The sequence below is a fragment of the Esox lucius genome, chromosome 7, assembly GCF_011004845.1.
Source record: "Esox lucius isolate fEsoLuc1 chromosome 7, fEsoLuc1.pri, whole genome shotgun sequence".
Lineage (NCBI taxonomy): Eukaryota > Metazoa > Chordata > Actinopteri > Esociformes > Esocidae > Esox > Esox lucius.
The window spans coordinates 9,328,531-9,356,266 of NC_047575.1; the positions used below are offsets into that span (position 1 = coordinate 9,328,531).

At 43.0% G+C, this 27,736-nt stretch overlaps 2 protein-coding genes across 11 annotated transcripts; one reads left to right on the forward strand and one right to left on the reverse strand.

Moving 5' to 3' along the window:
* f9b (coagulation factor IXb) lies at positions 1–4,209 on the forward strand. Its single transcript, XM_010895232.4, has 8 exons — positions 1–149; positions 608–777; positions 884–908; positions 1,210–1,323; positions 1,517–1,648; positions 2,902–3,248; positions 3,351–3,477; positions 3,635–4,209. The coding sequence occupies exons 1-8, from the start codon at positions 83–85 to the stop codon at positions 4,207–4,209; spliced, it is 1,557 nt and encodes a 518-aa protein (XP_010893534.1). The 5' UTR covers positions 1–82.
* On the reverse strand, positions 3,657–26,759 carry LOC105024927 (proto-oncogene DBL). Of its 10 annotated transcripts, none has more exons than XM_020048658.3 (28): positions 26,584–26,759; positions 25,732–25,872; positions 22,766–22,894; positions 22,392–22,508; positions 22,044–22,193; positions 21,836–21,960; positions 21,085–21,199; positions 20,867–20,986; positions 20,563–20,754; positions 20,268–20,459; positions 19,791–19,962; positions 18,761–18,846; positions 14,907–14,992; positions 14,655–14,721; positions 14,456–14,571; positions 14,225–14,294; positions 14,003–14,095; positions 13,757–13,849; positions 13,484–13,609; positions 13,109–13,330; positions 12,898–12,990; positions 12,679–12,757; positions 12,468–12,528; positions 11,946–12,145; positions 8,052–8,164; positions 7,392–7,504; positions 5,676–5,779; positions 3,657–5,588 (listed from the first exon to the last, which is right to left on the reverse strand). In XM_020048658.3, exons 3-28 carry the CDS (start codon positions 22,892–22,894, stop codon positions 5,554–5,556), a joined length of 3,069 nt encoding a protein of 1,022 aa, XP_019904217.1. In that variant the 5' UTR covers positions 25,732–25,872; positions 26,584–26,759; the 3' UTR covers positions 3,657–5,553. The 10 variants fall into 10 exon arrangements, with proteins under 10 accessions (XP_019904217.1, XP_019904219.1, XP_019904224.1 ...); XM_020048660.3 differs by having other exon boundaries at positions 26,579–26,597; XM_020048665.3 differs by lacking the exon at positions 25,732–25,872 and having other exon boundaries at positions 11,946–12,058; positions 12,468–12,525.
* Positions 26,760–27,736: the final 977 nt, after the last annotated feature.

The following is a 27,736-nucleotide window of genomic DNA, read 5'->3' on the forward strand; positions in this document are numbered from 1 at the left end:
GAGTTTACTTTCAATTTGTTCATTCCTTTGTGGTCTTTTCTGTTTGGTGGGTTATCAAAAGATAGCTTGCTAGAGCAACAATATGGCGAGTTTTTTTTTATTGGTCATCACTGTTGGATTTATTGTGGAAAACTGGTTTTCTTCTGGAGGTAGGTTTCACATATTTCACCTCCAGAAGCATGTATGTGTTAATAAAGTTCTCTTTACTGTTTTTTATGATGTTATAGGACTGAAAAGCAAGTACAATCTTTGATTGTCCTTTTTCTGTGATATCTGCTTCACATGAACCCATTCTGTGGTTATATTGTCATCAACCTTCACCTGTCCTCTCATTTGATGGTCAGACACAGTGACACGTTATTTTGAAAATATCAAGGTACAGATCAAATATGAGAAATGCAAGATGAGGAGAGTCAGAAGAAGGAAACTTTTTTATGCAAGACCGTCTTTTATTCATCATACTACTAAACATACGCTGTAGTCAACCTGAATGAGATTAAAAACTAATTTGATATTTGTCCTCTATGAAGGAAATACATTTTAACTCATGATTGTTCATATACTAACCCCCTGACCACAACCATCCCTGTCTTTCTTTCCACCCCAGCCCATGTCTTTCTGTCCAGGCAGTCATCGGACACACTCCTCAAGAGACAGAAGCGTTACAACACAGGGGCCTTGGAGGAGTTGAAACGGGACAACTTGGAGAGGGAGTGTTTAGAGGAGCGGTGCAACCTGGAGGAGGCCAGGGAGGTGTTTGAGAATGAGGAGAAAACAGTAGGTAGCATCCCTTACATCCCCTGAAGTCCATCTGTGCCAAGGCTTTGCCAAGGCAAGTGACAGACAATGGCAATAAAATGTGGTTTTTTCCCTTTTTTGCTAGATGGAATTTTGGGTGAATTACCTTGGTAAGCACTATTGATGATTATGTGTGTGAAAATTATATCAAACTATTTGTCATGTCTCACAATCTGGTGCATTGTCTCATTTATCTGGAGTAATGTACAATCTATGGGGTCTTATGTTTCATCTAACTGGTGTCATTTTTCATCTATCTGGTGTAATGTTAAATTTTTCTGGTCATGTCTCATTTATCTAGTCTAATGTCTCATTTGTATGGCCCGATGTCAAGCTTAACTGGCATGATGTATCATGTATGCAAAATGTTTTGTGTATACTTCCTGATGTAATGTCTAAGTGTCCTTCCAGATGGTGATCAGTGTGATTCCAACCCATGTGAGAATGGGGGGAAGTGTCAAGATGCCATGAGTGCTTACGTATGCTGGTGTCCACCCAAATTCAATGGGAAAAACTGTGAGATAGGTGAGCAAATGCATTTTCCGGCAGTTGCCATGGTACACGTAAAACCAAACGAAATGAAACAGTCTTGTGCATCTTCCTTAACACAGCTGAGAAAAGTGCAGGCTTCTGCATTAACCTCTTAGAAAGCGTCCCCATTTGATCAAAGTCAACTTGTCTTTCTATGCACTGCTCTCATGGATTCCCGGCGGATCAGAGGTGGCGAGGCAGTGTGACGTGAACAACGGCGGCTGCTCCCACTTCTGCGTGGTGAAAGACCAGCACGCGGTGTGTGGCTGCGCAGCGGGATACACACTGGCTCAGGATCAGACCACCTGTGTCCCTCAAGGTGCTGATTAATCCCCCGTACATCCAGAGCCATGGGATCCCAGTGCTATTTAGTCAGGCTTGTGATCCACATCCAAGTCGGCAATAAACGTGGGAGCAATAGTGAGCGATAGTGATAGTTCCCAGAGGCAGGGGTGGATTCTGGGTTTTTCCTTATGTCCTATGTTTGTACTGTACTGATCTGGGTTTGTACTGTATATGCAGCTCTGGAAAAAATTAAGAGACCACTGCACCTTTTTCTTTCCTTTCCAAAAAAAGTCAAAAAGGAAGGTTTTCAGTGAGGAACAGAAGGGTTAAAGTTAAGAGACCACTGCAAAATTTTGCAGATAGAGCGGTTTAGACCGCTGGAACATTTTAGGCGACATGAGGCCTTTTCACACTGCATTGTTCTAAGCCCTGGGCTATCTTAGTTAGCTTAGCCTGTGTTCACACAAGAGTTTGTTAACCCTGGGCTAAGGTTAAACCCTAGGCTTCATTCACCCTTGTATTTTTAAGCCCTGGGCTAATGGACAAATACGACACAATGCATTTTACATTATATGATAAGCTACCAATGTAACGTTCTTTCTGGCATGCAAATAACTTTACAATACATCACTGACACATGATCAATCTCACGCTACCATGATTCCATTAACCACTTCATGACATCGGTTGATCAAGACGCCCACCTTGTCGGTATTTGCTTTGACAACGTTGTTAAAACTACGTAAAGAAAGAGCAAAACGTTAGTCAACCTTCATTCTTTCTATATATTTGCTAGATTTACATCCAAAGCAAGCTGCAATAACTACCTTTCTAAGATTTAGCAGGTATAATGAAATGACAAATGTTTGCATAATGAAAGGACCTAAACAGAAATACATTGTAGCTGTTGGTAACAGCACACATCAATAGCGTATGTAAAATAAATGAAAGGGCAAGTTTTGTGCGTGGACAACAAATGTTCAATGCTTTTGTTCTTCACACTGGTTATTTTGTCACCATGTTTCTGGGGCTAGCCCTGAAAAGTCAGTGCTAACCCTGCTCTGGAGCAGGGCCAGCTAGCCCCAGGCTAAGGGTGGTGCTAGCCCACTTCAAAATATGCAAGTGTGAACACATGCTTAGCCCAGGGCTTTTGGAGGCTCTTAGCTCTAGGCTAAGGTGCAGTGTGAACATGCCTTTGGTGAAAAAACATATTTGAATGGTTTAAAGTGTTAACACATGAGAGGTCCTCTAACCATCCTTTCTGTAATGTTTGCATTTGTATCCAAGTACATTTCCCCTGCGGTCGTCTTGCCAAGGCTGTCAGCTCATCGCTATCCTCCAGGTTACTCATCCAGGCCGTAAACGTTGATCAGACAATGCACTCCTATGATGAAGGCCTCAACATCACGGAGGCACTTGAGACCCACATGAACACCTCTGGAGTGTCTGCCAAGGTCAAGCCAGCCAACCCCACTCTTCATCCAGTCAGGACCAGTAACCAGTCTTCGTCTGTGTTGGGGGACCTGCCTTTCTGGGCCTTCTTTCCAACACTTGCCACCATCCAGGAAGAGAAGTCCAATGACCAACGCATCGTTGGGGGTGACGAGGTGACTCCTGGGGAGATCCCTTGGCAGGTAGGACAGCCCAGCGTGTGTGCGTGAGTCTGTTCACATAAGCCCCTTTAGCCAATTTGTTAAGACTGCTGCTGTGTGCGCTAACCTCTGGGACTCTGCCAGGTGTCCTTAATGAACAACATAACGGGGCTAAGCTTCTGTGGGGGCTCCCTTCTCAGTGAGCTGTGGGTCATCACTGCAGCCCATTGCCTGAACGAAGGCCATATTGGATCCTTATTCATCCGACTGGGTGAGTTAAAACTGTTTTATGCATTGTAGAATATATGTGAAATTGAATAGATGGAGCAAATCGTTTTTAATGCATTTTATTATGTACTATAACATATGTTATAAATGTTTTTGGAAGTATATCATTTGGCATACTCTTTAACTCAATGTCTCGGCAGGCGAGCACAATTTGGGGGTCAATGAGGGGACAGAGCAGGACCATGCAGTGGTTGAGCATCACATGCACCCGCGGTATGATGCCACAAAAAGCCTGTACAACCACGACATCGCCCTGCTGAAGCTCCAGAAGCCTGCACTTTTCTCAGACTACATCATCCCCATTTGCCTGGGGCCCAAAGACTTCACGGATTCATTGCTGAAGGACGCCTCCAACTCGCTGGTTAGCGGCTGGGGAAAGACGCGCTACCTGGGCATGGAATCCTCCACACTGCAGAAGGTGGAGGTGCCCTACGTAGACCGGACCGAATGCATGGGCAGCAGCGTGGAAAGGGTCTCCCATTTCATGTTCTGCGCCGGTTACCGCAATGGGGAAATGGATTCATGCCAGGGGGACAGCGGCGGTCCCCATGCCACCCGGTTCAGAGACACCTGGTTCTTGACAGGCATTGTGAGCTGGGGCGACGAGTGCGCCAAGGAGGGGAAGTATGGAGTCTACACCCTCGTGTCCCGCTACTACCGGTGGATCTCCAACATTACTGGGCTTGGAAGCTTCAGTCCCAACTCAGAGGCTTAAGTTTGAGAAGCCATGTCTGAAACCCCTGCTGTTTGTTACTTCTTGTTTGGGCCAAATACAGTTGTGTTCACGTGTAATTGAGCTGATAATATTCTTTTGTCGTTTTATTAAACAAGATCTGGGAATTATTTCTGAATGTCTTCTTAAACTCATTTGAACTATTCAGACATGGTTGCAAGCACGTGGGATTGGCCCACACATTGTAATGTGGTATCAGTCAACATTTGCAATATTGGCCAAAACAATATACATGAACAGTAAAGACTCTGTTTAGATTCTCTTGTGCTTCTATTTGGTAAAATAATTTCCATCCATATCATATATGCACATACATTTCTCTGTACATTTACATGAATCCCCAACATCTGTTTAAGGTGCATCATTTACATGTAAGTCCATCCATTCAACACACTTAGCAAAAGCGCTTCAGGATCCTCGACAATACCAACTGTCACTGACACTTCTCCCCCTTCTAGCAGAAAGGTGTAGTGAACATAAAAAAGAAGCATTTTGCAATGTTCAACAGGGAACTGGCTATTTACAACAACCTGTTATTCATGCAGAATAGTGAGCATAGAAGTTCAAAAATTACTGTTAGTTTTCACACTGAAATGTCGTTTTTTTCATAATATTTGGGGACAATGGGAGCGGTACAAAATGAGGTTGTTTACAAATAAAGGGAACAAGTAAACTGTACAGAAGCATGTTTTGGCACATAATATGGTTTAGAAGATATGTAAAAATCTGATCTGATCTGATTCCTCAATGATCTTGATGGCAATTCACAAATTATAAAAAGTTGAGATTGATTCACTTTCACTGGAAGTAAATATCTACGTAAATATTCATAGTGGTCCAGAAACAGTACATGCACCTTATCCACAGGAAAATTAAGACTTCATGTGTGATGATTTGCAGTTCTTTGAGGTGATGTGGTGATGTGGCACGGGTTGAAAAGTTAATCCAGTCTGTTACTTGTGCTTGAGGTTGTCTGCATCATTTGACATTGCCATGGCATTAGCTCTACCACGGCATGGTGAAATTTGCACCTTCTGAACAAAATTCAAGAAAGACGTCCTTGTGGTTTACCCACATTGGTATTAATATGGTTTACATTATTCCAATGGTATTACACTGCTGGAGATGGATGGTAAGATTCAATTGACCTCTCAGATCTGGTTTGATTGATGACTGAATGGTTTCTGGCAGCATGTTCAAGGTCCCCGGAAACTAGAGAAGAGATGACCTCGGAAGGGGAATGATAGCAGGATGACTGCAGTTGTGATGATATGTGATGATATGAGTCTGTGCCTTCAGACGGAGGACAGATGGCACAAGGTTTGCTCAGAGAGAACTGAGCTTCCTGGTTTTCTCATTTCCTTGAAGAGCAAAGAAAACATACAGGAAGTTTAGTTAGACGAAATGACAATGTTGTATTGATTTACAGCTAAAGACAGTAATCTCACCTCCCATTCTGCTCAAGTGAGCTGGCCCACTCTCTCCCAGAATCCTGTGCAGATTATCGGCTAAAACCAGACCCTCATCACAACGACTGACATTCCTAACAAGCCTGACAGAAAAACAATGAGGCATGCCTCTGTAGTAAAGCCACTACACTGTAGCAAGTTAAAAAATAATATGATAGTGATGTGGTAAGTAGTATGATGGTAGTAATGCAGTGGGTAGTATAATGGTAGTGATCTTGTAATACGTGTGATAGTAGTGATGTGGTGGATAGTATAATGGTAGTGATGTTGTAATAAATATTAGATGGTAGTGATGTGGTGTGTAGTATGATGGTAATATTGTGGTGTACAATTATAGTGGTGTGGTTAGTAGTATGATGGTAGTGATGTGGTTGGTACTATGATAGTAGGGATGTTGTGGGTAGTATGATGTTAGTAATGTGGTAGGTAGTATGCTGGTTGGTATTAAGGGCTTCTCACCACTTCCTCACAATGCCTTGATGAAGCAGCTTGGTAGTATGATGGCAGTGATGTGGTTAATAGTACAGTATGATGGTAGTGATGTGGTGAGTAGTATGACGGTAGTGATGTGGTGTACAATGTTAGTGATGTGGTTAATAGTATGATGGTAATGATGTGGTGGGTAGTATGATGGTAGTGATGTGGCGTACAATGGTAGTGATGTGGTTAATAGTATGATGGTAGTGATGTGGTGGGTAGTATGATGGTAGTGATGTGGTGGGTAGTATGGGTAGTAACGTGGTGGGTAGTATGGGTGGTAATGTGGTGGGTAGTATGATGGTAGTGATGTGGTGGGTAGTAATATGGTAGGTAGTACTGTATGATGGTAGTGATGTGGTGTGTTGTATGATGGTTGTGATGTGGTGAGTAGAATGATTGTAGTCAGAGTTGGGGAGTAACGGATTACAAATAAACTGTAACCGTAATCCATTACTTTACCAACAAAAATATTGTAATCAGATTACAGATACTTTTGAAAAAAGTTATGATTACTTCAATTGAAAAAGAATAGGTTTGAGAAATAATTACGTTACTGAGTAAGTTACTGAGTTTGAGTAATCAAGAAGTTACGCTACTGATTACAAATGTGGACAGGTAACTTGTAACTGTAACGGATTACATTTAAAAAGTAACCTACCCAACCCTGATTGTAGTGATGTGTTGAGTAGTATGATTGTAGTGATGTGGTGGTTAGTATGATGATATTGATGCAGTGGGTGGTATGTTAGTGATGTGGTTGATATTAAGATCTCCTCACCACTTCTCCACAATGCCCTGACGAAGTAGCTTGGTAGTATAATGGTAGTGTTGTGGTGTGCAATTGTAGTGATGTGGTTAAGTAGTATTATGGTAGTGATTTGGTTAGTGGTATGATAGTAGTGATGTGGTAAGTAGTATGATAGTAGTGATGTGGTTGGTAGTATGATGGTAGTGATTTGGTTAGTGGTATGATAGTAGTGATGTGGTAAGTAGTATAATAGTAGTGGTGTGGTTGGTAGTATGATGGTAGTGATTTGGTTAGTGGTATGATAGTAGTGATGTGGTGCATGGCATGATTGTAGTGATGTGGTTGGTAGTATGATGGTAGTGATTTGGTTAGTGGTATGATAGTAGTGATGTGGTGCATGGTATGATAGTAGTGATGTGGTTGGTAGTATGATGGTGGTGGTGTGGTTGGTAGTATAGGTATCTCACCACTTCCCCACAGTGTCCTGACGAAGTAGCTGGATGACATCACCAGACTTAATGATGAGGTCATGGAAACCACACACAGGACTGTCCACTAGGGCCCTGTACCTCCCAGGAACCTGTGAGAAGAAACGTGCCCTTTGACCTTCGGACCAGTAACTAACACAGACTGGCAATGCTGATGTTGGATTTAATTTCATCACACACTAGGTCATGTTAAATTCTAGTGTATTTTAAGGTCTGAAAAGATTCCATTTTTAATTTCCAAACCTGATTTTCATTGTCCACTAACTGTAATCCAAACAACAGTATTTATATTTCATGTGTCTGCAGTATTATTTTTCCTGCTATAGTACAAATTAAGATCCGGCATCTGTAGCATCGTAGCATTTATTTCACTTTATGAACTATGAATAATGTCTGGCAACTGTCTGGCAAAATTACTACAAGACTGGATTAAATTTATTTATCATCATCACTTACTATTTTACTTTATTTATTTGTCTTTATTCACATTGATATATGTTTCTTCTATTGCTTAATCTCGTATTGTTCTGTATTTCATTTAAAAAATCATGTTTGCTCTTGTTTACATTTTTATATTGTACTGTTCATTGATACATTAATAAAAATAAAACAAATGAATAAAAATTTTAATTTGCTTACCAGTGGAGTGGGGTCATCATCTTCGTCAGAGTCTGACAGGTTGGAAATATCAGTTGTACTCCAGTCCTCCAGACCTTCACAGACATCCACTGAGTGGGAGGTGCCGGGCCAACCTACGTTAAACAGACAGAACCTCTCAAATACAATCACCCTCACAAGACAAAGACCTATACATACCAAATATATTGAATAAATATCCCTAATGTAAATAAAGGGTTCCCAAAAAAAAACGTTAAACTAGAAGAATATTGCTCTTGAAGGCAGCGTGTCTCTAAATTTGAGCCAATCAGAAGCTGGAAACCCCAAGCACTACAGATGCTTGACTCTGTCCCGCCCTTCTACTTTCCCCAGTGGAATTTTCCATTGAATTATATAACTATTCAAGAAGCTTAGAAGCAGGACCTATGTAAAAACATTTGAGAACCAAACCTACCGAAATTAAACCAAAGTAATATTCCTAGAGAAAACACAGAAGATCCAAGTGAAAGATTATATTTAAGTTTCTTGGTGAGTTAAGACTCAGCTGTTTGACCAAGAAACTTTGCTAGCTAACGCCAGTGCTAAGAAAATATTACCCTCATAACAGGCAGTATTTGTAGCTAAGCTAAATGACAGCATCAGATTATATTTAGCGATTAATTAGCTTTTAAGCCAGCTCCTCTTATTATATTCATGCCATTAACTGTAAATTATGTTGAACATTAGTTTCTAAAGCGTTTTGATGATACGCTCTTAGTGAGCTAAAGCTAAGTATGAGTGCTCATACTACAATTTATTTCCAGTTCTATTTCGTGAAGCTTTGCCCATAGGAGCTTTGCTTTTGCGTGGGTCAGCTTGTGTAGCCGCTGCTCTTCGCTCTCTGATAAAGGCAACTTGAGTGGATCAGCACGCTCCTGTTCTACGTAACTAATGCAAGGCTATCCCCATTACTCATGCGCAGTGGTGTGTGCGAAGAGAATTCTCACTCTCTCTCACACACCCTGTGACGTCTTGCACTGGTTCTGGTGCTGTAGCGCGTTCTGTCTCTGTCTGCGGTTCGACAGACCAGAATGATGCAGTACTTGGGGTACATCTTGGATCTGCCTCGGGGGGCATTATGCCATAACCTCCAGCCTTTCCCGGTGTGGGAAGAATAATTTTTTCGGGGAAACCCTGTCTAGCTCCGCTCTTCGCAGGATGCAAGGTGCCTCATCACCATGGTGACGTGTCCCCGCTCGTGTCTGTTTACACTTTTTCGGACTCAGGCTCAATCGAGTTCTGTGCCGACGCTGCTGCGTGGACTCGTCCTCTCTCACTCCGTGTGAACTTGTGTGGGGATGCCCGCAGGTCTGCCTTTTCAGTCTGTGTCGATTGCCTGGAAAGTTATAACTATAACTACTTGATCTGATACTAACTTCCTTCAAAAACAGTGAGTCCCGGAGGCCTAGTGGTATGTGCCCTTGCCTGCCATCCTGGCCACCTGGGTCCAGTTCCCGAGTGAGGAATAATTTTTTCCTCAACCGTCTGACAGTGTTCTCATGGGCCCGTGCTGCGCCTGGTTGCTGTGAAGACACATCTGCAGTGGTTGCTATGCGCCCTCGCATGTTGCAACCGAGCTGTCCTTCTCCCTCCTCGGCGAGTTGTGTGAATACAGTTTGTTTTCGGAGCGTGCGCGGGCTCTGTCAGTGCCACCCCCCGCTCCTTTTCTGCTTTGTGGAACGACGATGGTTCTCCTTCCCCCGTGTTGGTGGGCGATCGTTCTTTTCACTGTCCTGACTCGTCCGTGCCTCCTGTTTCCTTTCTGAGAAGTTTTGAGCTGAGCCTCCACCTTTGGCGTTTCAGTCAGCCGTGGGAGGGGGGAGTTTAAACACTCCCGCTGGCTCAATGGTAAGATCTCCATTAGCGTAATTGGTTGACTTCCATATGGGAGATCGGGGTTTAGTTCCCAAATGCGGCTCTATTTTTCCCCAGAGCAGGGTCTGGATGGGGACGGTTTCTCCTCTTCACCGTACACAACAGGTGATTTGTACTCTGTCACGCAGTCCGCTAAAGCCTCTGTCTCCATAGTTACACATAGTAATTAATGAGGAGAGGGCTGTGTGTCTCCCCCCCCCCACGGCGGTCAGGGTAGTGGGAGTGTACAATCGGTGAGTGGCCACGGCCCCCCAGCTGCTCTTTCTGTGGTCCTCGCTGCACGCTGCTGGTCTGGTTAAGATTAGTGACCCAGCTCACTTGTCTGGGTTTTACTGTGAATCGGAAGAAGAGCGCTCCTCAGCCCAGTCAACGCATTACCCCTCTCCAGTGCGTTCTTCCTCTCATGTCTCGGGTACGAGAGGAGGGGCTGTCACTCATTCTGATAGCCACATTTTCTCCCGGGAGCGCTGTGGTTTGTGGAGATGGTGCAGATGGCCGATTCCTTGCCGACACGGGGCGTTAATGCAGGCAGATGGGTGCGGTCTCCGTGTCCACTAGCTACACAGGGCCAGTGGAGATTCTTTACGCACTGGTGAGAGGGCACGGGGGTTGACCCCTTCTGCTGTGACGTTGGCAGTGTCCTGTATTTGATAAGCAGAGGTCGCCCGGCACACTCCTGTGCATTCTCAGTGTGTCATGTGGGTTTCAATGGAGTGTCTGTCTTTAGTCATCCTTTGGTGAAACGTTTTTTGGCTGGATCTCGCCGTCTCCCGTTGGTGGCTTGGTGGTTGTTGCCATAGTGGGATTTGGCTTTGGCTCTGGAGAGATTATTTGATGCACCGTTTGAGCCCATAGATCAGATCTCGTTGGGAATGCTGTCTCTGAAAACGGCACTGTTGTTGGCTCTGACGTCCGCTAAGCGGGTCAGTAATCTGGCATATGTGGCATGGGGCATCCCTACGCTCAAGGTTTTCTGGGCACCTCACACCACACTGTAGCTGCTCTTGTCATTGTAATGTCAGATCTCCATCTTCTCATGCTTCTGCAGCTCAACAACTTTACTAAGACGTTTCTCAAGGGCACATTGTTTTTCTTTGCTTTGAGTGGCAGACATATCTACATTCCATTTTTATGTTTTGTTACTTAAGCTATCTATCTTTTGAAGTTCATATTCTTAGCAAACGAGCTGACAAGATCCGACATTACACCCTGGGGTGCCAGATTTCACTGACAATATACTGGCCAATCACCCACGGACTCCAAATGAAAAACACAAAACCCAATCTGTAAACCAAGCCCATTTTTGTCTTCACACTGTCATGAAAAATAGGCCAGCTGCGGGAAACCACTCCATCAGGCAAAACTGATTACATCCACCACATCATATATTAGCCAGTCACACAAATGCATTATGGAATCATAAAACAAGCATAAAATAATTTCTAAATCAACTAAATAGTGTCTAGCAAAAGATCATAACATAATTTTATTCTGCTTGTGGGCCCCTCTGATTGGCTGCCATGGGTGCGGCACACCTATTGCACCCATTAAAGCTCCGCCTCTGGTGCAACTAGTTAAAAGAAAGCTAACCATACCTGGTAATTTCCATTGCTTGTAAAATGTTGTACTATATTTTTATTGTTTATTGTGAGTTTATTGTGCATCATTTACAACCCATATCTTGTTCACATTTTCAATACAACTCTGCGTTATCTTTTCCATTCACTAACTGTAGTCATCATTTACACAAAGTTGCTGCGGTAGCCTAAGCCTAGACCATTCAAATCTTGAAATTGGGTTTGTATGGAAATGTCTTCTCTCGAGAATATATGCCACATTAGACTAATTCAAAACCTTTTATAAAAAACACGTTTCCATTGACTACAGACCGAAAATTTCACTGCTACACACCAGAATTTCCAAAGACAAAACCTCACAGACGAACGGCTCATTTACTAATATGTGACACAACATGTCTGCTGGTTTCCAATGCTGACTCACTGCGTCTGTTGTAGTGCTGGGACTGGGGGGATAGGACCACGGGGTCCGTGAGGACTGGGCTGGTGCGCTCCGACGACTCTGCCTCCTCCGTGCTGAGGGACCCCAACGGTGTGCTGTGAGGAAGGACATCAAAACAACCTGAGCAGCCGGCGATCGGCCCGGCCGTCCACGGCATGCACACCGACACACGGCATGCCAGACTGTCCAACGCGGCAAAGGAACAAGGCAGAAACACAACACCCAAACAAAATGGTCACCACATGACACAGAACGGTCCCCAGCTCAGCCTCAACCACTGGCCCTCACTGCAACATCATCCCCTGGACCATACCAGAGATGAGCCTGACGTGTCAGAGCCAGTACGAGCTGAAACCAAGCGAGGATTGGAGTGCACAACTAACAAACCACATGCTATGAGCAATTCTTTCTTTTTTTTTATGATCATGAAATCAGAATGATCTGATTGTCATGCAAAACAGTGAGCAAGGGAGACATGGGTTGAGGACATGAAACAAGCGTCACCTGTCAGCAGAGGGAGGATATGGAGGGGTCTGGTCCGAGAGTTGAGTAGAGGGAATGTCTTCTGAGAGAGAGGGGGGATAGAAAGGGACTTAAAACTCAGGGCAGGTTAACCGAACGACCGGCACTCAGGCAGGAACATCATTCGGGACGGCGGAAATGAACAACACACCCAACGTGGAAGCAGACAGACAATTTGACGCAAAGTAGAAACCTTGGAGGAGCCTCTGCTGGTTAGTGAGGATTTTCCGGATCTCTTTCAGCCAGGCAATCTTGATCTGGAACGTAGGGGCCTAGGTGGAACACATCCGCAGATAGGGGTGCCGTTTGCGTCAGCAAGTCAAGATGACCTAAACCGCCCGGTCTCAAGCCAAGACCCAGACTAGTCCGATAATGCTAGTTAATCCAAATGAAAAAGATTGACGATCCTCACCTGAACAACATAAACCTCCTCCCTTCCGCTGTACCAGAGCTCAAACTTTTTCACGTCTCCTTTCACATTCTCCGTAATCCCGACGGCACTCATCTGAAGAGCAAACACAATATCCTGTTGCATATTTTATTGTCTGTCCGTCCGGGTGAACGTGCGTCAATGTGATGAGGGTGGGAGGCAACGCAGGGGATGCTCCCCTCCTAGGTCATACCCTCAGGCAGTGTTTGAAGCTGTAAGAGGGAGTACGGTCGTGACCTTCGCCGTGCTCCTCGCGGCGCTTGCAGAAGAGAAGAGCGTGCTCATGCAGGAAGAGGTGCCTCTGCATGGGCTTGAAGCGGGCCAGGTCCTTCATCCTGGTGGAGCCCCTCTTATGGCTGATCCACACAGTGAAGGAGCCCTGCATCAGAACCCGACCCAGCTCACTCAGCTCCCCCTGGGGGAACAGGCGGACAGCACAACACAGGGTGTTGGGACACGGTTAAACATCTTTAGTACAAAATACACTTTCATTAAACGAGAGAGGGAGAAAAACATCACTTGCTCACTCGTTTTCCCTTAGTCACTCATACGGGCTTATACTCTTTACCTCATAACCAGTGATGGCGATCTGGTGCATGGAGTCGTTGACAGACTTGAGGAGGTCCAGCATGGCCTCTAGGGCCCCCTGCAGCTCAGAGATGTACTCACTGTCTGCACTGTGCTTCAATAGTTCCTGTTGGGAATGACCCGGAGGCCCAATGTGTTTCCAGATTTGCTGAGCTGAATGTGTTGCAATGAATGGTCGAGCTGAACAGTATGAATCATTTTGCTCATTTGAAATGTACCAGTCAAGACTTGGTTGTTGCAGCCTGAACCTTACCTTTAGCAACAGTTGGTACTTAGTCAACCTCTGGACTGGCTTTAACAGGTACGAGTCCAGCCCCAGTTTGTGCTCAAGCTTCTTCTGACACTCCTACAGAGGATGGAGAAAGAACATTTGAATTAATGGGGGAAAAAACGAGGCTAGGAGAAATGTTGGAAATGTGATGTCTACAAGACACATTTTTAAGAATATCTAACAATAGATAAGGATTACAGTGTCCCTTCTGTAGCAATAGTTTTTCACCTGGAAGAAAGCTGAAGCAGAGCACTGTCTCCAGAGCAACTCGGATTGTGGCTTGTTGTTACAGTAGCGTTCATACACCTGAAAATGTTCCTTCTGAAATGACAGAGACAAAATCGAGCCATGCAGGTAGATGGTTACAGGAGGTTCTGGCAAGTAACCCAAAAACCCATGTCAATACGCAGTGGGTGGGGGCATGATTCTAGTGCATCACAAGTTTCTCACCCGTTTTAGAAAGCAGGCTCCAACTCTCTCAGCAGTTTCCAGGCACCCCTCCAAGTCCTGGAGGAATGTCCTGCAGAGAGGACGGTGGTTGGGCGTGAGACAAGGCTGGCTCGTAACTTCAATCAATACTATCTCCTTACTTTGAAATATTTCAATGCTGTAGCTTATCAGTGCCTCGTGTGTATGTGTGTCTGCACGTTTGTGAGAGAGACAGAGGGTGTTTGTCCTTGCCTGCTGTGGAATTTGTAGATCTCAGGCATATTCCCAAAGAGGACCTCCTTCTTGTTGCGTAGCACAGGTGGCAGAAGGTCAGAAAGAGCAGGGTTGTCCATCTCTGCTCTATAACCCTACAGAAATGAAGATGTGGTTTATATATGCAAACTTTGGGTTGGTTTTTCGCACTGTGCAGCTGTCGAATGAAACTCCTTACCAGCAAGACGGACAGAAGCTCCTCTACATAGATCCTCTCTGTCTCAATAAGCTCTTTCATTATGTGTCTGAAGACACATATTTGGTAAGATGAACAGAGAGACAGAGAGAGACAGAGAAGCAGCGATAAAGGAAATTACTTTATTAAATTAAAGTTCTAGGCAGACGTAGACCAAGAAATATTTATACAGGTTTTGAAACCAATCGGGAGTGCATTCGGACTGATGTTGAGTAGAGTGGAGCGATGTTTCACCGTTTCAGCTGGTCTGGGCTCTCCTCCCCCTCCTGGCTGTAGGAAAGACAGTTGCGGTTTTCCTCATAGTCATGCATCACCTCGATCTGGATGGAAGAGAGCAGGCTTTAGTCAACAGGACAAGCTGACAAACTAACTGATGAATTGGTACAGAGACAATGTGGAGGCCAGACAAAAATGACCTATAGCAAAAGTCAAAAGGTCAAACAATGACAGCTACACTATTTACCAAAACCTCTATACCTTTTAGACTCTAGAAACCCAACATGGTTTGGTACTAATATTTTTGTTCCATTTTAGTACATCCGTCAGTAAGAGCCCCAGGTCATATGCCAATTAATGTCTTTCTAATGTGTGAATATTGTCAATGTAAACTTAGCTATTCACTTTTGGTTAACCAACTTCATATATTTTGACGTGTTAAAGATATTTAACATCCACTGAAATTGTACAATGATTCTATATGTTTGAGTTGTCCTAGTGAGTACGCTAAATTGAATGGGCCTTTCAATTTCAGTGGACAACAGGCCACATTATGTATGATTAGTCTGACATAAAATGTGGATGTTTTATCTTTTATGGTAGTCAAACATACTGCACGATTTAGCAGTTTCTAGCTCAGTTTTAACTAAGATTCCCCCTAACAAACTAATGTTAGCTACACATTTTCACCATTAATAAAGTTCAAACTGAAGAAAGTAATAGAGCAAATCAACTGCATCTCATTTTATTCTAATAAAATATCAAAGATATGCTGTTACATATATGTTACATAAAGAAAGCTCAGTCTCATCATCATTAGTTCTAGCCTAGTCTCAGGGGATTACATAACATATACTGCTCCAAAGAATGAAGGGGACACTTAAACCACACATCGGGTCTCCAAGAAGGAAATATATTAAAGATCAAAATCTTTACTGTACATTGTGTAATTTGTTGAGAACAAAATGACGTAACAGTCAATGGAAACCAAAATCACCAACAGGTTGAAGGCTGGATTCAAACTCACACTGAAAATCAAAGTAAACAATTGAAATCACAGGCTGTTGCAACTTGCGTGAATTTCATCACAACAACTCATAATGTGACTCAGTAGTGTGTATATCCTCCACAGGTCTGTATGCACTCCCAATAACATCTGGGCATGCTCCTGATGAGACAGCGGATTGTGTCCTGGGGGATCTCCAACCAGACCTGGATCAGGGCATCAGTGAGCTCCTGGACAGTCTGTGGCGCTACTTGGCGGTGTCGGATGCACTGATAAATAACATCCCAGAGGTTCTCAATTGAATTCAGGTCTGGGGAACGTGAGGGCCAGTCAATGGCATCAATGCCTTCATCATCCAGGAACTGCCTATGTACTCTGGCCACATGAGGCCGGGCATTGTCCTGCACCAGGAAGAACAACAGCTTCCAAATGCAAATGCCACACCTGGAATCAACTCCAGACCTTTTACCTGCCTAATTGATGAAGAAATAACGAAGGAATAGCCCACACCTGTGCATGAAACAGCTTTTAAGTCAAGTGTCCAATTACTTTTGGTCCCTTAAAAAAGAGGGGGCTACATATTAGAGAGCTGTAATTCCTAAACCATTCCTCCAATTTGGATGTGAATACTCTCAAATTAACTTGGTCTTATAATGTAATGATTGTGTTCCCTTAATTGTTTTAAACAGTGTATGTTTTTTGCTGTGGTATCATTGTTTTTATTGGGTATCATTTCAGTGTTTCCAGTTTCATTTCAGGACAGAGTATTTCTATACAAAAGCGGGTATTGGTAACACCTCCCCGGCCTTCCTCTGAGCAAAGGTGCTCGTCCTCCCATGTACTAGCCACCGCTGGTTCCTCGATCGCAGTTCATCACACTCCACTGGACTTGAATGCAGCCCTGGACTATCAATCACACATACAGTCAGGTCCGGAAATATTTGTTGGACACAGACACAATTCTTATAATGTTGGCACTATACGGCACCAGTGGATTTGAAATGAATCAACTGAGATGCAATTGAAGTGCAGACTTCCAGCTTTATTCCAAGAGATTGAACTAAAATATTGTATGAAACATTTAGGAATTGCAACCATTTTCATACACTCCCCTTATTCCAAGGGCTCAAATGTAATTGGACAAATAAACACAATCATAAATAAAATGTTTATTTTTAATACTTTGTCTAGAATCCTTTGCAGGCAATGCTTTAAGTCTGGAATGCATGGACATCAACAAACGCTGTGTCCTCCTTTGTGATGCTTTGCCAGGCCTTTACTGCAGCTGTCTTCGGTTGTTGTTTGTCCATGGGTCTTTTAGCCTTAAGTTTTGTCTTCAGCAAGTGAAATGCATGCTTGGTCAGGTTGAGATCAGGTGATTAACTCGGCCATTGTAGAATATTCCACTTTTTTGCCTTAAACAACTGGGTTGCTTTCACAGTATGTTTTGGGTCATTATCCATCTGTAAAGTGAAGCACTGTCCAATCAACTTCACTGAATTTGACTGAATCTGAGCAGGCAATATATCCCTATACACATCAGAATTCATCCAGCTGCTTTTGTCTTCTGTCACATAATCAATAAACACAAATGACCCAGTGCCATTGGAAGCCATGCATGCCCATGCCATCACACTGCCTCCATAATTTTTTTACAGATGATGTGGTATGCTTCTGATCATGAGCCATTCCAAGCCTTCTCCATACTTTTTCTTCCCATCATTCTGGTACATGTTGATCTTTGTTTCATCTGTCTAAAGAATGCTGTTCCAAAACTGGGTTGGCTTTTTTAGATGTTTTTTGGCAAAGTCTAATCTGGCCTTTCTATTCTTGAGGCTTCTGAATGGTTTGCACCTTGTGGTGAACCCTCTGTATTTGCTCACGTGAAGTCTTCTCTTTATGGTTGACTTGGATAATGATATGCCTACCTTCTGGAGAGTGTTCTTCACTTGGCTGGATGTTGTGAAGGGGTTTCTCTTCACCGCAGAAAGATCGTACGATCATCCACCATTGTTGTGTTCTGTGGATGTCCAGGCCTTTTTGTGTTACAGAGCTCACCAGTGTGTTCTTTGTTTCTCGGAATGTACCAAACTGTTGATTTGGCCACTCCTAATGTTCCTGCTATCTCCCTGATGGATTTTGTTTTTGCAGCCTAAGGATGGCCTGTTTCACTTGCATTGAGAACTCCTTTGACCACATGTTGTGGGTTCACAGCAACAGCTTCCAAATGCGAATGCCACACCTGGAATCAACGCAAGACCTTTTGCCTGCTTAATTGATGAAGAAATAATGAAGGAATAGCCCACACCTGTCCATGAAACAGCTTTTGAGTCAAGTGTCCAATTACTTTTGGTCCCTTAAAAAAGAGGGGGCTACATATTAGAGAGCTGTAATTCCTAAACCATTCCTCCAATTTAGATGTGAATACTCTCAAATTAAAGTTTAGAGACTGCACTTTGAAGCCAATATTCATTATTTATCTGTAACTTGAATATATTTTGGTAAACAGACAAAATAACAGTACTTAACAAAATAAAATAACAAAAATAACAAGTGTCCAATAATTTCCAGACCTAAGTGTATATATACACAATCTAATTGCCAGTCAGTCCTTGTTGAGTAGTGTTTTGTAATCTTCTATATTTAGGTACATTTGTTTGTTCCCATAGTTCTCTGCTCGCTGGTGCAAGTTCTGTTTTAAAAAAAATTTTCAGTCCGTTTGGACTTTGAATTTATTCTGTGTTTACCCTTGTTAGGCTTAGTCTTTTATTTATCTTCTGTGTTTTGAAGTTAAACCGGTTCCTTTGCAATTGCATCCTATCTCCTCGATTCCTGTTATCTATTTGTGTAATAAGCCAAAACTCACCTTTCTTGGGCTTTTCCGAGCTGCCCTCTTGCCAGGTAAGAGGTCGAAAGAAAACCTTGAGTTGAGAACTGAGTTGAAATCTACACCTGCAGATACGAAAATAAAAAACACTACCACTTCTTACATGAACACCTGAGGAAGACAAGCATCTAAATGTGTTTTCACACTGCACCTTAGCCTAGAGCTAAGAGCCTCCAAAAGCCCTGGGCTAGGCATGTGTTCACACTTGCATGGGGCTCGCTGGCCCTGCTCCGGAGCAGGGTTAGCACTGACTTTTCAGGGCTAGCCCCAGAAACATGGTGACAAAATAACCCATTTGTGGAAAAAAACATAGAACGTTTATTGTCCAAGCACAAAACCTGCCCCTTCATTTAATTTACATATGGTCTTGATGCGTGCCATTACCAACAGCTACAATGTATTTCTGTTTCGGGTCCTTTCACTCTGCAAACTTTGGTCGTTTCATTATACCTGCTAAATCTTAGCAAAGTAGTTATTGCAGCTTGCTTTGGATGTAAATCTAGCAAATATGTCGAAAGAATGAAGGTTGACTAACGTTTTTCTCTTTCTTTAGGTAGTTTTAACAAAGTTGTCAAAGCAAATACCGACAGGATGGGCATCTTGATCAACCGATATCATGAAGTGGTTAATTGAACCATGGTAGCGTAAGATTGATCGTGTGTCAGTGATGTAGAACGTAAAATTTGTAGTTTGTCATAGAATGTGAAATAGTGTTTTAATATTTGTCTGTTAGCCCAGGGCTTGGAAATTCAAGTGAGAATCCTCAGCCTAGGGTTAAACCTTAGCACAGGGTTAACAAACTCTTGTATGAACACAGGCTATGCTAACACGGGGCCAATCTTAGCCTGGGGCTAAGAACAATGCAGTGTGAAAAGGCCTTAAATTATCCTCTATCATCCAAACCAAACATTCTAACATGCCTAATAAGTGCAAGGTCAATTTATATTCACATTCAGTGTCCTTTAGGGCTGGGAGGGAGTTGTGTGGTGGTGTGTTAATGGTAACGTACTGTGTTTGGGGGAGAAGAGAGGGGATTTGCATCGGGGGGAGGGCTCAGGCCGAGGGGCCACCAGTTGGATGGGCCGCACCTGAATGTCAGCCAGCTTCCTCAGACACGCCTTTCTGTTGTGGATCATTCCCTGCATGAGAGACAGCTTCTCCGTGGCCACCCCAATCTGAGACTGACAGAGAGATGGAGAAATTGGGAGAGAGATTAGAAAAGACATAGGAGATGTTAAAGATGTAGATCAATAGGCCTGTTGGATCAGCATGAACATGAGGAAGGAGATTGTGAATAATAATATACACTTCTGGTAATAACATAACAGTAATTGACCTGGTAATGATAGAATATGTGTAATGTTTTCAGTGTAACATAGTGTTGCCATCATTAAAATAATACATTTGGGATTAAATGATCTTGTGATACTGGTCCCGGTTTGTTTTAGGAGTGAGGCTGGCTGTACTATTGAGCAAGGCTGCACACCTGTAGCTGAGGGGTCAGGATGGCCACGAACTCAAGACTGAGGACGTCAGGGCTTTGCCTGAGGCATGACGGCGCCTGCTCCTGCAGCCTTTCGATATCCTCCAACGCCGCCTGAGCTCCCTCTTTGGACTGGAACTTATCCACTAGCTGATTGGCTAGTAGGTATGCCCCCTCGTCGCACCAGCGCGTAGCCTGAAGGCAAAGACACGGACAGACACAGACTGTCACAGAACCTATAGGGTTTCTGAGGGAAAGATGAGGCAGGGCTGTCACATTTCTGTGCATGTTTGCATACCTCCTCCAAACGAAGCAGCAGGTCGCGCACGCGGGTGAGGCCGGCCTGTTTGGCTCGGATGGCGGTGGTTAGCACGTCACAGTGGTGCCGAAGCTCGTTGCAGCGCTGGACAATCAGGGCTAGGGCGTAGTGGTGGCCGGCGGCTAGCTGGTGGCCACGCAGTATTACAATCTGGGCACGGGCCATCTCCTCCTGACAACCAGCACAGAACCATAGTCGTGAATCACTGCATGTTTCCTTGTCTAACAGCGACATCTAGTGGACGTGATCAGCTGTGAGTTTTTTTGTGTAGAGGGGTCCAGACCTGTGCGCGGGTGTCCAGTGACTCCAGTTTTTCCAGTAGCTGTTCTGTGTGGACCACGGTCCCTCCCACTGCAGCGATCTCCTTTTCCTGAGCAGACAGCTGGTCCAGGGTCTCCTGCATCTGAGCACCAGCGAAAAAAGACGTTTGACCTTTGGCACTCAGTGTAAAACAAAGAATAACGGAACAACTTTTTGCAATACCACGCTGAACAACTCTACCTCGTGAAAGCTCATCTCGTATCTCATCAGTTGAAGATACTGCTGCAGCTTCAGGTGGTGTTTTTCGAAAAAGCCGTCAAAAGCCATTTCCATGTCCCGTAGTTGGGTCAGAAGTCTGATGTAAATGTACATAAGTTCAGGGCCAAACACTTAATCTGAATCTCAAATTGCATACTTGCATACTATACAGTATGCCAGATTAGTATGCAAGAAGATCTGTGTGTCCCAGAGCATAGTACGCAAAATAATTGTACGCCAAAAGTTCCCAGATGGTGTACTATTTCTGGTGGATTTTCAAGGGATGCATCCATGCATGCTTTTGGGGTAATATAGAGCAGAACCCCTTGCGCAGTAAAAGCGCAGGGGTTTCCACGATTATCTCATCTTTTCACTAGACGAAAAAGTCCATTATAAAAGTTATTGCATTCATTTCATTCACATATGAAAGAAAAACAAACATTGTGCCATGAAATGAAATAGCTTTGGCAGTGTCCCAGTCGGCCCCAATACTGGCATACCAGCTTACTATATACAAAACAGTATGTACTTCACCATCATCCGCGATGTACATACTTGTAGTATGTAGCATGTAGTATGCAATTTGAGATTCAGCCTTATAGTATTTCTAACAAAAAGGTCATTCCTCCAGAAGCACCTTTTACAAAGACACCCCATAATATAATGTACCAAGCACCAATGCTGTGTGAAAAAACATTTGTCCGACCCATCTATGTTTTGTACTATACACTACCTCTGAACCGTGTCCCAGTCCTGCTTGATGTCCCTGTCTTCCTGACCATCAGCTTTAGCTGCCTTGGCAGCCTCCAGGTTGGATAACAGGTGACGGCCCTGCCTCATCACCGACCTGATGTCCTCCTAGGATCATTGTTATGCAGTTATTCACAGCATCACATCAAAACACAACAACAGCCTCGCGCAGGGATAAAAATAACTCTTACTTTTAGCTGCCTGTATTTGTCGGTGTGGGATCTGAGGAGGAACTCGATGGCGTCGGCTTCGTCTGGCAACTCTGTTTCGGCCAGTTCCGTGCCGAACGCCTGCAGCATCTGGGCTATCTCTTTCACAGTCACGGCAAAGCTCTCGATGGCCTGCAGAGAGGACACACACCAAAGAATGTGTCTTTTACCCCAAAAACACTCTTTTGTTATGCATTTTCACAGTTTCAAAATCTAGGCTGCCTTGCTGTGTAATGGTGTGCATGTTGTTGATCTGATCCGTACTCCAAAATAGAGTCCACTCATAATCGATGTGTAGTTGTGGCTGACATTGTGGGACAGCTTTTTTACCGTACGGAGGACAATCCAGTCACTGTGGCAGTACTCCAGAGTTCCGCCAAACTCCGAGGTCAGCTGGTTCTCATCAATGTAGCGAAGCAGGTCTGTAACTGAGCTCAGCATTACCACCTGTGGAGGGACGCAGAGCGAGGGGTATCACAGAAAGCCTACAACCAACATCAATAACAGTTGCTCATCACAACAATGTCTTAGAGATTCAAGGTAGTAGACGTTAAAGCCTCTCACAGATCCCTGTTATGTCAGATTATATGTTCAATGAACTACATCAACCATAAGTCCCCAGTGCTGCCCCTTAACCACTTCCTAGAGCGGTATTTCCCAAAAGATTCCTAAAAAGCATTGGTTTCATCTTCTCCACTCCTTACAGGCATCTTGAGCATGAAGTCATCCTGGCTGAAGCGAAAGCCCAAGTCAGTGCCTGTGCCTGATGGACTCTGGAGAAGACTGGTGGGCCGCAAAACCAAAACCAGGTGGAGATTCCCTGGGAAGGACATCTGAAAACAGAAAACGGGAGAAGGGAAAAGAGTATTGAGATCATTGATACTGTAAACATGGCTTTAGTATCTGTGCTATTACTGCTGTATTGCAGTCACACTGTACTTGGTTATAGCTGTGTTCTCAAGCCATATTTAGTTCTACCTCCTACTCTGTAACAGGAGATTTCTAGTGTTGACCTTAGATCATTAGGTAACGGTTGCATAAGCTATTCTCTCTATTGCCGTAGACAAGTGCAGGAATTTAAGCTTAGTAAGTGTGTTGACATCTAGTGCTAATCGTTAAACAGCACCACTGTTGTATGGATAGATAAACGCAGGTTTTCTGTTAATAAACATTACCCTAACCAAACGCAATTACCCTAACCAAATTGGCAAGCACCTACAGACATAATGGTTTTCAAATGTATCACACAATCAAAATGAGGTTCAGGTGTATTGCAAGTTATTTGGGGAGGAGGCTTGATGACTATGTCTTGTTCAATGGACTACAATCAGTTTAAACTCTCATTTTGTCTTTGGGACCAATGATTTGTCTGAAATCCAGGACTGGTTGAAAGTTGCTTTTCGAGGGATGATCAAATGTCCAGAGTGATAAATCATAGTTAGATATGGTTCCAGATCCATTTAACAGGCTCTAATCTTACCAGAATGTTCTCATTTTTTGTTCTAGAATTTAAAGTTGGGATCCTTAATTGTAACCATAATACAGCTGTGGCCTCACCTGTGTTATAGTGATGAGCTGAGGGAGTGGTCTGGAGAAATTACACTACTCTTGTACACTACTCAATCCCAGATGTCAAGATTACAGTTGGAACCATGATTTGAGGCTATTCGGTGTGTTAAAATTGACAAATATAAATGTAAAACAGGCAGATATTTGATTTCTGATAGTGTTGCTCTCAGTTCAGTATTTTAATTTTACAAACAATTTAGGGACATAATAATTTATGTACTGTATTTATACTGTATTGTGCATATATATGTGTGTGTGTGTGTGTGTGTGTGTGTGTGTGTGTGTGTGTGTGTATATATATATATACACTAATGTTCAAAAGTTTGAGGTCACCTAGGCCTTGTTTTCAAACATAAAACTATTTTTTGTCCATTAAAATAACATCAAATTGATCTGAAATACAGTGTAGACATTGTGAATGTTGTAAATGACAATTGCACCTGGAAACATCTAATGTGTAATGGAATATCTACATAAGCGTACAGAGGCCCATTATCAGCAATCATCAGTCCTGCGTTCCAATGGCATGTTGTGTTTGCTAAGTATATCATATTAAAATGCTAACTGAATATTACAAAACCCTTTTGCAATTATGTTAGCACAACTGAAAACATTGGGCTTATACAAGAAGCAATAAAACTGGCCTTCTTAAGTTGAGTATCTGGAGCATCAATAGTTGTGGGTTTAATTACAGGCTCAAAATGGCCAGAAAGAAATTACTTTCTTCTGAAACTCATCAGTCTTTTCTTGTTCTGAACAATGAAGGCTCTTTCATGTGAGAACCTGCCAAGAAACTGAAGATCTCGTACAACCCTGTGTACTTCTCCCTTCACAGCACAGTGCAAACCAGCTCTAACCAGAATAGATGAGTAGGAGGCACAGGTGCACAATTGAGCAAGAGGGCACATCAAGAGTCAAATTTGAGAAACAAACACCTCACAAGTCCTCAACAGTCGGCAGCTATATTATATAGTACCCACAAAACACCAGTCTCAACGTCAACAGTAAATAGGCAACCCCTAGATGCTGGCCTTCTAGGCAGATCTTACAAAGAAAAAGCCATATCTCACTGGCCAATAAAAAGAAAAGATTAAGATTGGTAAAAAAAAACACTGGACAGAGGAAGATAGTTTTATGGAGAGATGAATTTAAGATTGAGGTGTTTGGATTACAAAGAACATTCATGAGACGCAGACCAAATGAAAAGATGCTGGAAATAATGCTGGCCGAGTAAAAATCTGTCAAGTATGGTGGAGGCAATATCATGCTTCTTTAGTGGTGGTGAAACGGGAGATGCATACAGTGTAAAAAGGGATCTGGAAGAAGGAAGGCTATCACTCCATTTTTCAGTGCCATGCAATACCTTATGGATAGCGCTTGATTGTAGCCAATTTCCTCCTACAACAGGACAATGACCCAAATCACACCTCCCCACTATGCAGGAACTATTTAAGGAAGAAGCAGTCAGCTTATATTCTGTCTATAATGGAGTGGCCAGCAGTCACCAGATCTCAACCCTATTTGAGCTGTTGTGGGAGCAGCTTTACCGTATGATACGTAAGAAGTACCCATCAAGCCAATCCAACTTGTGGGAGGAGCTTCAGGAAGCATGGGGTGAAATCTCTTCAGATCACCTCAACAAATTAACAACTAGAATGACAAAGGTCTGCAAGGCTGAAACTGTTGCAAATGGAGGAAACACTGATGAAAGCAAAGTTTTAAGGACACAATTATAATTTAAATTATAAATCATGAATTCTATCCTTGTCAATTACTATATGTTTTATACATTTTTCTATATTTCCTACTCAAACTAATTTCATGTATATTTTCAAGGAAAACAAGTGACCCCAAACATCACTTAGACGTTCTATTCATGGCATTCCTCTATGTCATTTCATTCGCTATCCAGGTTGATGACTTTTGAAAAACTAGCCCCTGGAGATCAAACTCTCTTCAGGTGTGCAAGGCAAGGGCGTCTTAGGCTCAGAACTATCAGGACTGGAAGTGACTCTTCAATAATGTAACTCTTCATAGACCAACAGAGATGTACTTTCATGTACTGGCCACAGTCATCCAAGAGGCAGCTTTGAGCAGTCACCTAAATGCAATCAGGTTTAGTCAATGTCAATCTGCCTGCACGACAGTTGATCAATGAAACACGCCAGCTGACACCAAGCTTGTCTGCTTTCCATCTCACTCAGTCAGTCTTGGGGTAGTCAGCTTAAGGTTAGTTTCACCACTGCAGCACAGATCAAAAACATGCATGAAAACTGAGACTGACACTTCTAAAACATGGCTTCACGTAACACAGCCATAATTTAATATATTATGAATATGCATATTATTATTATAATCAAATATATTTGTGTGGAAAATTATCAGTGTCTAACAAAACTTCTGCCTTTGCAGTGAAACCTTGCTAACATGCCTTATCGTGAACTGCTAATACAGTACAGGCCTGTCACTCAGTACCCAACTTTATGAATGATACCAACTGATATTACAAACATCCAGAAATGCAATTCGGCTACTGGCATAGGGTCTACCAATATTCATGAACCATTCATTAAAAAAAAGATTGCACTAGTATCACTGAGTATAATACCACGGCACAACTTACATTGGCCTACAATATTCTAATTGTACTGTTAATTATCCCGCAAGAATTACGCACCTTTCTGTCATTGGCATGACCTGTCCCGCCGATATCACATCTCTACCACACATACAAATATTATTTGAATTCACGCTTACTAGAACTGACAGAAATGCAAGTTCTATCTTACATTTGTTTATATTCCTTAAGTCGCAAGCGATATCTAGCTGATGCCGCAGTAGGGCACATCCCGGACAAGCAGTAGCCTATTAGGATTCCTATGCTGCAATAGACAGATCCTGTTTCCTAATGTTGGGAAACGTCTAAGAAATACTTCTACCGTAAACACCTTACCGCGGCCCTCCGCAAGCGGGGCAGTCCCCTAAAAGGATTAGCCTCCGCCATGGTTTTTAGGTTATCTCCCCTTCTCGCCGGCTCACAACTTCACCCCCTCCATCAGTAGTGCGCCGGACTCTCGGCAGTTGTGAGCAGACGCAGCATCGCACTGCAGTGGCGGGTGGGTAGCAGGCAGCGCGGTCTGCAACACCTTGAACGTACTTGTGTCAACTAAAAAAAGGGGGCGTATCATTGTCACGTGCATTTTACGTCAACTGACAGAAAATATGTAAATAATTTACAATCCATGCATAAGTAAAAAGAAAGCTAATAAAACCCGTTATTTTCACTGTAGATGCTCTATATATAGTCATACTATCAATACTATTCAAATGTATTGGAATGATGTAACAATGTAGCTGCATATTGCCAAGGCATATCCGAGAATATCAACAAACACCTGCATCCTGTGTGTAGAGGGAGATGTTAGGGTTGGTTGATAGATTACATTTTACAGAGCATCTACACATGTACTTTTGGGACTGTAAAAAATAAAGGGTTTAAATGCTTTATTTCTGCTATGAACTGTTAATCAACATAATTAGAACAGTAAATACTAGATCTCTGTCATACATGTGGTATACAGTCTATTATAAGTGTTGTGGTTAGAACTCTGAATGCTACAATTCTTGTCAGAAAGCCTAGTAAATGAGACCATATACAACAGGTAAGATAAAGCATGTATTTTTACTGTTCTTATCGGTAATCAGTTTATAGTATTAATATGGTGCATCCATGATGCATCGTTCTAATGAAGAGTTCTTGCAATTGTATATTAGCCATTTACCACACCTCCTAATGCACTCTTGCATAAATATACCAATGCTCTCAGCCAGTCAGGATTCAGTGCCTGAATTACTCAGCTGAAAATGAAAAATAATTGTAAAGTCTTAAGTGCATTTCACTAGAAACTAGCCTTCCACTAAAAGAACACAAAAATACCACAATCATTTGCAGACATAACACGATGGACTACATATTTGGCTCCAAGTAGGGATCCCTGAATGTATTTTTATCCTATAATTTATTCACCAGATGTGTCTGTTTAGTTTTGCACCCCCTTGATTGTGTGTTGGGAGATTATTTGTTGTACTGTGCTCTACACAGTCTT

Coding starts and splice junctions, on each gene's coding strand:
- f9b (XM_010895232.4), top strand. CDS start 83: ATGGCGAGTTTTTTTTTATTGGTCATCACTGTTGGATTTATTGTGGAA. Junction 909..1,209: donor ATTTTGGGTGAATTACCTTG/GTAAGCACTATT, acceptor GTGTCCTTCCAG/ATGGTGATCAGTGTGATTCC. Junction 3,478..3,634: donor ATCCTTATTCATCCGACTGG/GTGAGTTAAAAC, acceptor ATGTCTCGGCAG/GCGAGCACAATTTGGGGGTC.
- LOC105024927 (XM_010895230.4), bottom strand. CDS start 26,634: ATGGCGGAGGCTAATCCTTTTAGGGGACTGCCCCGCTTGCGGAGGGCC. Junction 20,460..20,562: donor TGCTGCTTCGTTTGGAGGAG/GTATGCAAACAT, acceptor CTTTGCCTTCAG/GCTACGCGCTGGTGCGACGA. Junction 12,991..13,108: donor GCTTCAAACACTGCCTGAGG/GTATGACCTAGG, acceptor TTTGCTCTTCAG/ATGAGTGCCGTCGGGATTAC.